The sequence below is a fragment of the Toxoplasma gondii genome, chromosome VIII (assembly GCF_000006565.2).
Source record: "Toxoplasma gondii ME49 chromosome VIII, whole genome shotgun sequence".
Lineage (NCBI taxonomy): Eukaryota > Apicomplexa > Conoidasida > Eucoccidiorida > Sarcocystidae > Toxoplasma > Toxoplasma gondii.
Window position 1 is genome coordinate 5,563,588 of NC_031476.1, and position 9,570 is coordinate 5,573,157.

Genomic DNA, 9,570 nt, shown 5'->3' on the forward strand with positions numbered 1-9,570 from the left:
TGCACGCGGCGGACATCACAGGTAGCTAGCTCACGCAACACGCGGGAGTTGGGGACATGGGCCCTCTACTAGCATTGGCAATGCGGTTTTCCTTCGCATTTCAATGCTAACATGATTTTGACCTGCCATAGTTGTCTATTCTTCGGTTGCGATTTCTCTGCCTTTGAGGGAGGAGTTGGTTCAGGGGAGACCTGACCCCACTACTCCCATGACGTGTCTTCTCGCTGTCGGTAGTTCTGAAGGCGTTGCAGTGAATGTCAAGTCCAACTGACCCCGGTTGAAAAAGCAGAGCAGCACCAAGGTGTAAATGAATTTTCTTGGTTCGCTTATCGTTAACTGACAAATTGATTTTTCTCTGGTGCCTCACCTCGGCACCGTTCGTCTTTATCGTCTCGAAAGGGTGGCAGCTGCCCTGTGTAACGATTGGTAACCTTGAGCGCAGTCAAGCAAGCAAATTCTTTCCCCTGTTAGTCGTTGCGATAATTTCTCTCTACTTTGGTGTTCTTTTGCATCAGGATATTCCCAGTGTCAAGCTCACTACGTTGTACGTGGCCTGGACTCCACTGCGACGATCTGGTCCATCCAGTGCGGGTCGGGGTCTTCAGCTCGAGTACACTGGGTCGCCGTCGTTTTATTGCCTGTTGGCGGCCTCGGATGTCTGCTTGAAAGCCTTCGAGCATCTAACTTTTTTCCGAAGTGCTCCAAGAACAGCAGGCACCAGATGAATCAGTGGTTACGCTGTCGCCCACCAGAGCCGTGCCTGCTAGATCGACTGCCTGCTCCTGCCTAGTTCGCTGACGTATCCCGACTAATGTTATAACCTGCACATTTTCTGTGTGACTGCTGCTGTTCTGAGGAGTCGCAAGTTCGGTGGTAGACCGTTCTCCGGAGGAGGGTATTCATTTCAAAATAGGTACTGCTGCATCCGCAAGTCTGAAACAATGAAGCAGGGAACGACCCGCCCGCGGGTTGGTCTAACAGGAGCTGTTCTACTCCTTGTAGTCTGGACTGTCGCGATCCTCATAGATTGTTCTTCAGGCAGTCGGGTCCTTTTTGACCGCCGTCCTATACTAGCCCGGCTACGTCGCGCAACTTCCTTTGTCGACTCCACCAGCGGTCAGAATGCCTCCCCCCGCCCGACGAAAACAGATAAAAGTACGTGCTTGAGTTGGGCTAGCCTGAAGAATCTGTTCTCTTGATTACTTGTTCTCTGCGAACTGGGGTCAATGAAAGAGTCGAAAAATCGTTCCCTTTTTGGCCCTGTCGGCCTTTGGAGATACCCCTGTGGAAACAGGTGTCTGCTGTCAAGTCTAGGAAGAATGTAGGTCTGTTCGTCTGACGCCTCACGCTATGTGACCACTCTTCCTCAACAGCCCACTTGCTGGAGCACAAAGAACTCCGTTTTTCCTAAGCCAGCGCCGTCTTGGTGCTAGCCATTAAGAACACGAACAGAATTCCCCCTGAGATTATGCAGAAGAGAATTTGTGGAATTCAAGCAGCCCACACAGTCCACTGTTTGCCCGCTAGCCAAGAATGCAACAAATCAAGTAGTCAAATAAGATGAAGAACCTGTATTCATATGGGGCAGTTCTGGAGTATCTCCGAACGGCACTTTGCTATGAAAGATAAATCCGCGTATAGCTGCGAAGAGTGCGTTTCCCTGTAGGCGTCGCTCTCTCCGGGTGAAGGAAGGTGAGAAACTATGTGGAGTCCAAGAGCAGTCACTGTTTCACTGTCATGGGTCATCCTGTCTCTGCTGTCACTTCTGTTTCCAGTTCGGAAACCACGAAACGACAGTAGAAACTACCGCTACATCGAGCTGCCAAACGAGTTGCGAGCCCTCCTCGTTTCAGATCCGGAATGCGATGAAGCAGCTGCATCGATGCGTGTGGGTGTGGGCTCCATGTCGGACCCGCCCAAGATACCTGGCCTGGCCCATTTTACAGAACACATGCTGTTTCAGGGATCCAAGCGGTTCCCCGGTACGCATGACTTCTTCGATTTCGTCCACAACCATGGTGGCTATACCAATGCCTTCACGAGCAAGTTTTCGACGGTCTTCTCCTTCTCCATTGGCCCCGGGTTCCTGGAACCTGGGCTCGACCGCTTGGCTGACCTCTTCTCTGCCCCGCTGCTGAAAAGCGAAAACCTGCTCAAAGAAGTCAACGCCGTTCATTCGGAGTACATCATTGACCTCACCGATGACGGCCGTAGGAAGCACCATCTCATTCGGCAGGTAAACACGAGCGTTCCTTCTTGTCTGAAGACAGAATTTTCCAGCTGCTCTTGTCAATGCATGTGCGCCTACAAAGACTGTGAAGGTACTAGACCCACGGAAGTGCTGTGTCAGCGTTTTCTAGTCGCCATTCGCTACTGTGTGTCCACACCTTCCATGGGAGATGCCAGAATTAGAGAAGGATACAGATGCAAGAGTACCTAACACATGTAACACGTCTATAGGGAGTCGACTCCGTGGTGCCTCTAGAGATACTGAAGGAAGCAACCAGTTTCACAAACGCACCCACTGCGTTTCTGCCATTTTGTTCGCGTTCAGACAGCTAAAGGCGGTCCGTTCTCTAATTTCACCGTCGGAAACCTCGAGAGCCTCATGGAGCGGACGAAGCAGCAGGGCATCGACCCGGTCAAAGCCATGCGCGAGTTCCACAACAAATGGTAATGTGTCAGTATCGTCGCATTCCGGTATTTTCGAAACATCTCTATTTTCCCTTAATTCTGGCAGAAGGTGCGAGTCCCCATGGCACGAGTCTGGCAACTTGCACTGCGGCACTGACAGAGCACTTGACACGCTTTGGCAGACACCCAAGCCGCTATGCGCCAATGGCACACATGGTCCGCCTGCTGCTGGCAAAGACCTACGCATTCCCGTGAGTATTCTTCACTTTTTTGATCGGCGCTGGTGCTGTTTGCATGCTTTTCAGGTACTCGTCAAATCTCATGACGTTGGCTGTGGTGGGCCGAGAATCTCTTGATGTCCTCGAAAGTCACGTCCGCAAGCACTTCGGCAACGTCCCCAATGGTCGTGTCACCCCTCCAGTATTCGAAGAATGTTCTGAAGCATTCATTCCTCTTGATCCGAATGAACTCGGTACTGAAGTAAGCCGGCGGTGATGAATTGACATTCTGTGGCCGGGGGACAGGCGTCCAACGATACGAAGCAAAAGAAGCCTCTCGTTGAGAACTCCTATTTTTGTTCCAATTCGAGATCTTGGTAAATAGGATGGAACCTCAAAGATTCATCCATGTGTCAGCAAGCTACTCAGTTGATCAAAGCTGAGGCATGTGCCTCTCATTGCTTGTGACCTCCGAGGTCTTTCCTTTTGCGGTACAGACGCTCGTAGTTCCGGAAGCAGACCTTCACGATGCCACTTTCGTCTTTTATCTGCCACCCCAAGCGAAGAACTGGCGAAGCAAGCCTCTGCAGTTCATTTCTGAAATGCTGGAACACGAAGGACCAACATCTCTGTCAAGCAAACTCAAACGCGAGGGTCTCATCACGTCTCTTGTTACGGATTACTGGTCGCCAGAGCTTTGCACCGTCTTACAGGTAAGCTGCCAGTCGAGTGGTGGCGCGCGTTAAGTACACGCAGCTCCACACTATTTCTCGTGCAGCTTAGGTCTCAGTTGGCAGAGACCACCAAAGCGGTGTGCTGCCGAATCGGGCTCGCCAAGTTCCACGAGAATGTCCCTGCTTCTTCTTGCCAACTCAGGTCAACGTGCGCTTAACAGAAGGAGGACGATCCAAGGAGAGCGTCTATAAAATAGGCCACGCTCTTTTCACCTTTCTTCGGTAAGAATCAGCATTCCTCCGCGGAGAAGATGTTCTTAAACGTCGAGGCTTGCTTTTATGTATTTGCTGAACGTGGCCTCATGTATAGAGTTACTGTGCTCGTTTCGGGGCCACGAATGATCGACTCGAGGAAGTCCGACGCCCGGGTCGATATCTAAATCAGTCCGCGAACTCATTTTTGCTGGCAAATGTGATTCTTCCCCTTCTCCAGAAACCTCGGCGTCTCTCGCCCTGAACGCTGGCGTGTGACGGAGATGGCCAAGATCCGCCAGCTTGGATTCGCGTTTGCCGACATGCCGGATCCGTATGCATTAACTGTTAGAGCCGTGGAAGGTAAGGGAAACACTTGTTTTCGATATCTGCGTCCTCGATACTGCATAAACTCGCGTGTTGCACTTGGCGAGTTGCTACTTATCGTACAAAGGAAACAGAGTGCTCACTGATCATGTCAGATACCGAGTGAATGCACCTTTACCTCATTTGCATGTTTTGAAGTCTCGTCACAACGGCATGCTCTCAATTGAGAAAAGCAACTATCCTCCAGCGTAAGAAAGAACGCCACTACCGACTTTTGCGAAGGGTTCAACATTGTGTATACATATGCTGACTTGAAAGTGCCCGATTCAAATGCACCGCTCGAGAATAGCGCTTGCACAAACGGGCACACGTCTGTCAGTCGCTTCGCTTGCCTCCTGATGGATTTGTTTAGGGCTGAACTACTACACGCCTGAGGAAGTGATTGCTGGAGATCGGCTTATCTACCATTTCGACCCGGACATCATTCAGCAGTATGTGCAGAAGTTCCTGGTTCCCGATAACGTTCGTCTTTTCATATTTGATAAGAAACTTGCGGCAGATGTGGATCGCGAGGAGTACTGGTTCAAGATCAAGCATGGAGTTGAACCCATAATGGATTCCGCGTTCAAGAAGTGGAAGGAAATCACCTCAGCCCCAGCTAACACGGTGCAGAGTATGATGCGAATGGAAGGCATGGCACTTCCTGCTCCAAATCGATTCCTTCCAAATAATGTCGCCATCCTTCCTCGTCCGCCTGGTTCCGGGCAAGGCGCTGAGAAGAGTGCCTTCCCGGAGCCTCTTGTCTTTGCCGGCGACCACATCTGCGCCAACAAATGTGCTGTTTTTCACAAGCAAGACACCACTTTTCACTCTCCAAAGGCTGTCGTCGAGCTTCAAATATATTATACTGGAAGTCATGAAGACGGCGTCCGCGAGCGCATCCTGACTGCGCTGTACGTGCAGAGTCTTAGATTCGCTCTGCGTGAGGTGAGAGATGCACCTCTTAGCCGTTGTTAATATGCTTCCCATGTGGCGACGGCTAGCAATCACGCTCGCACCACAGGGCCACCACAGTTGAATTTTGCTTTCTGTCATGGTCTTGCTTGTCTCCGGTAAAACCGTCGCCGCTGTACGTGCCGCCTCTATCGCCTTTGTGTTTCCAGGTCTCTCAGTGGTCTCACTTCGGTGGTGGAGTCGTGCGGCATTGCGATGTTTCTTGAATCGTCGCGTTTTTGCTTTTGTGTTTGTTGTGCTTTCTACGCCCAGCGGTTCGCCGATACGCACAGGGCAGGCATGTCTCTTGGCCTGGGTAGCGGTGTCGCCGTCGGGTCCACCACGCTTCCGACCGTAAAGCGACAGAGAGTGCTGACACTCTCTGCGGCAGGCTTTTCGGACAAGCTCGATTATGTGCTTCGCGCATTCGCAAAGTCTCTCGCGGCAACTGAGGGTGCGTCAGATGAAAAGCCAATCCCTTCACCTATGGAACTTGGAGTCACTATGTCTCACGGCGTGAGACATTTGATGCACTCCCGCGTCACCGCTCCATCTAATGTACTCGCTTCGGTCCAGTCAAGCCGTGTATACACCACCGCAGTTCGCTTGCCTGGAGGCGGCCGAGCCGCGCGTCGGACCCTGACACACGACCAGATCACAACTATGCATCGGAAACCGGCCTCGATGGATGTAACTCTGATGAGAACTCCCGTATCCTCATTGGGCATCCGGATCGTCGGCGGAAGAGCAGAAAGAGAAGCTACATCGGTTGTTGCTGGTGGAGGAAAACCCCTCCTGGAGAAGCGTTTCTTCAGGCTGGCCTTTGATCAGCTGCGGACAGACTTGCGAGTAGCAACCCTCAACCGCACCCCTTTAGCGCAAGCGAACGACGCTGTTTTGGAGCTGATCATGCACCCACATGTTCCAGTCCACAAAATGTATGCCGCCTTATTCGAAATGGAAAAGAATCACCCGACTCTGGACGCAATCTTCGAAGAGGTTGCAGACTGGGGGGTAAAGCTTTGGAATGAAGCTGCCGTCGAGGGACTTGTCCAGGTACGTATCTCATGTTCTCGAGGATGCGCGCTGCAGAGCTTTTGCCGGCACATGAACGGGTCAGGTCAGGTTGGTCACTCCTGCAGAAAACAGTGGTTTTCTTCAGTTTGTGTTCCCTGTATCTCCAACCGGTTACGTGGTTTGCAGCCTCTTCTGTGTGCAAGACTCGTGTTATTCCAATTGCCTCCAGACGTGAATGTGCCTTGTCTCTTTGTAGGGTAACATTACCTCCGAGTCAGCCACACAGCTCGTAGGGGACGTAATTTCCCTACTTCCACTCAAAAACATCGTCGCGGCCAACACGATTGCCAAACCCACAATTTCGTCGTTTTCTTCCCTGAGGAGAGCAAGTTCCGTTGCCCCACAATCCTCGTCCAAACAAGATTCCGTTCCTTCATCTGACATGCCTACGTCGACCGAGACACTATCCATGCCGTCGTCTGCGGAGAGTCAAACGCCTGAATCAACAGACCGCGCCTCTTTCCCTATGGAGTCTACTACAGGCCCCGCGCCTTACTCTGTGGAGTTGTCAACAGGGCGCACACCATACCCTGATGATCTTCCAACAAGCAGTACACCATACCCTGATGATCTTCCAACAAGCAGTACACCATACCCTGATGATCTTCCAACAAGCAGTACACCATACCCTGATGATCTTCCAACAAGCAGTACACCATACCCTGATGATCTTCCAACAAGCAGTACACCATACCCTGATGATCTTCCAACAAGGAGTACACCAGCCGCTGATGATCTTCCAGCAAGCAGTACACCATACCCTGATGATCTTCCAACAAGCGGTACACCATACCCTGATGATCTTCCAACAAGCAGTACACCATACCCTGATGATCTTCCAACAAGCAGTACACCATACCCTGATGATCTTCCAACAAGGAGTACACCAGCCGCTGATGATCTTCCAACAAGCAGGACACCATACCCTGATGATCTCCCAATAAGGAGTACACCTTCACCGATTGTGCTTTCAGCGGGACGGGCACCGTCCGTTGTCGTCTCTCCAATAGAGCGTACATCATCCCCTGCTCTCCTTCCAACAGAGCGTACACCTCTCACTGAACGTATTGCGCAGGCTCTACGGCCAGTTGGAGAGGCGGCAGCTGTGAGGAGGCTCTTAGTATTGAGAAGATCAAGCATCCACCGAATGCCCTATAGTCCCTTCCAGTACTCGAGTACCTGGTTTCATCCGAGCTCGAATAGTCGAAGACAAATGATGCTGCGCATGGCATTAAGGAGGCAGCTGGGGGCACTGACTAGACAGGCGCAGCCAGACACAGAGGGGAAGCCATCGACTGTCTTCGTGTTCCGTCGTCTTGCCCCAATGCCACGGCGCCTAAACATTGAACAAGGTCCCTCATTTCTGCAACGCCAAGGCGAGTATGCCGCCTCCGGTTCAGCCCCGCATAGTGATTGTACAAACGGTGCTTGTGCAAAGGGTGCATGCAGCGGCACTGGATGTCAGAAAACGCCTGTAAAGCCATCTGGAGGTCCTTGTAAAGGGGATGCGTGTACCGGATCATCTTGCAATTCACTCGAATGCCAACGATCCTCTTCGAGCAAATCTGATCATCCATGCACGGGTGACGAGTGCCCGGTCCCATGCAGAGGGCCGGGTTGTTCAGCACCAGCCTCTCATCCCTCCCCTTGCACTGAAACAGAGTGTGGAAAGAACTCCTGTCCTGGCTGCAAACAGGAGGAAGAGAAACTGGTTCAGTTGCGTTCAATAAGGAAGAATCTGAACCCGAATGACAAGAAGAACCAGGCGTATCTTTTAATTGAGGTGCGTCAAGTGTTAGACCAATAAATGACAGCGCGTGGCCCCTGCTGAGTGGGGCAACACTACCGCGTCTTCGCTCTTCTGCTTCCTGTGCAGGGTAGGCAATCTAGAGGAGAGCAAACCAAATTCATGGAAGTTTGCCGTGAAAAAGATGGCCGTCGTGTTTCGTGTTTGCTGTGTGCAGGTTGGTGCGCTTCCGAACATCCACGACCGGGCAGTATTGTACATGGTCAGCCGATGGATGTCTCAGCGATTCTTCAACAAGCTTCGAACTGAGCAGCAACTTGGTTATCTGACAGCGATGCATTCCAGTCGTCTAGAAGACAGATTTTATTATAGATTTTTCATCACTTCGACTTATGACCCGGCTGAAGTGGCCGACCGCATTGTGGAGTTCATTAACGCAGAACGCTCCAAGATCCCAACCCAGGAGGAGTTTGCCACTCTTAAGCAGGCGGCTATCGACGTCTGGAAGCAGAAACCGAAGAACATTTTCGAGGAATTCCGCAAGAACCGGCGTCAAGTTGTACTAGGCGATAGGCTCTTTGACATCAATGAACGCATGGTTGCTGAACTCGAGTAAGGACAAACAGCTGACTGACTCTCCACTAGTAGGCTATCTCAGGTGATCTTCCATCTGCATCATCACATGCCACCGGTGAAGAACCTAAAGGGGCAAGCTAGGCAACGTAATTTATGTCAGCAGGCATTATATATTGATCTGTTAGCGTGCTTCTCTCCAATGAAGCATAGATGCACCACATACAAACGATCCAACGTTTTCTCTCCTCTCGTAGTGAAATCTTTCCACGCCTGACTCCTTCCTAGAAATGCAAAGTTTGCCACCCTTCTTTTTGGTCGTAGTCTGACCGCTCACCCCCCTGCCATGTGCTACCGTTCAGGCGAGTGACTCCGGAGGAAATTCAGAGTTTCAAGGAGAAGACAATGTTCAACGCACCCTGGTTGCTCATGGAAGTCTACTCGCAGCGAGAAAAGCCGCAGATGCTTCCACAAGCCAACGGTGCATCCGGCGAAAGCAAGCTCGACCCGTGGGTGGACATTGATCCTGAATTGCTGTCGAACATCACTGTCCCTGATATGGAATCTGATTAAGACCAGTTGTTTTGTATATTATCTTTTGTGTCTGTTGTATCCGGTTCACATATGCTTATGTTAGTTCAAGTGTGAATAAACAAACAGGGAGACATCTGCCAAACGTGCGCAGTTGGCGAATTCAGTCAGCCTCGAGAGTTGAATGTAGGGGCAAGACAGTGCCCAGTCAGGTGAGCGTGTCTTAATACAGTCCGCATGAAGCTTCGGTTCGCTTTCCTCTTTTAGCCATGAGCTGCAGGGTAGAGTAGTTCCACATTCAGGCTCGAGAAACGCTGCTTTCTTGGAGTCGGCAGTGCCCTCTGTGGCGGTGAGTTCACTTCTGTTATTTCTGTTGCTAGACACATTTTGAATGCATGCGCCCAAATGGCACAGGTCTAACGAGGGTCGCTCAGGCAAGTACCGGCCGTGTAGCAAGGGGCTCTGGAAATGTGCAGTTGTGCGAAGCCAGAACAACGCTGCTGAGAACGCGACGTTCGATAGTATGACTGAATGGCATGCGCTG

General features: G+C 51.3%; 1 protein-coding gene across 1 annotated transcript; it reads left to right on the top strand.

Annotated features, from left to right (window-relative positions):
- Positions 1-941: 941 nt before the first annotated feature.
- Positions 942-9,266, top strand: TLN1 (rhoptry metalloprotease toxolysin TLN1; the record flags this gene model as incomplete). Its single annotated transcript, XM_018781561.1, has 12 exons — positions 942-1,155; positions 1,776-2,236; positions 2,555-2,673; positions 2,940-3,114; positions 3,350-3,565; positions 3,729-3,808; positions 4,020-4,141; positions 4,518-5,092; positions 5,372-6,154; positions 6,372-7,958; positions 8,140-8,534; positions 8,858-9,266. The coding sequence occupies 12 exons, from the start codon at positions 942-944 to the stop codon at positions 9,066-9,068; spliced, it is 4,938 nt and encodes a 1,645-aa protein (XP_018636597.1). The 3' UTR covers positions 9,069-9,266.
- Between the last annotated feature and the right edge of the window lie 304 nt (positions 9,267-9,570).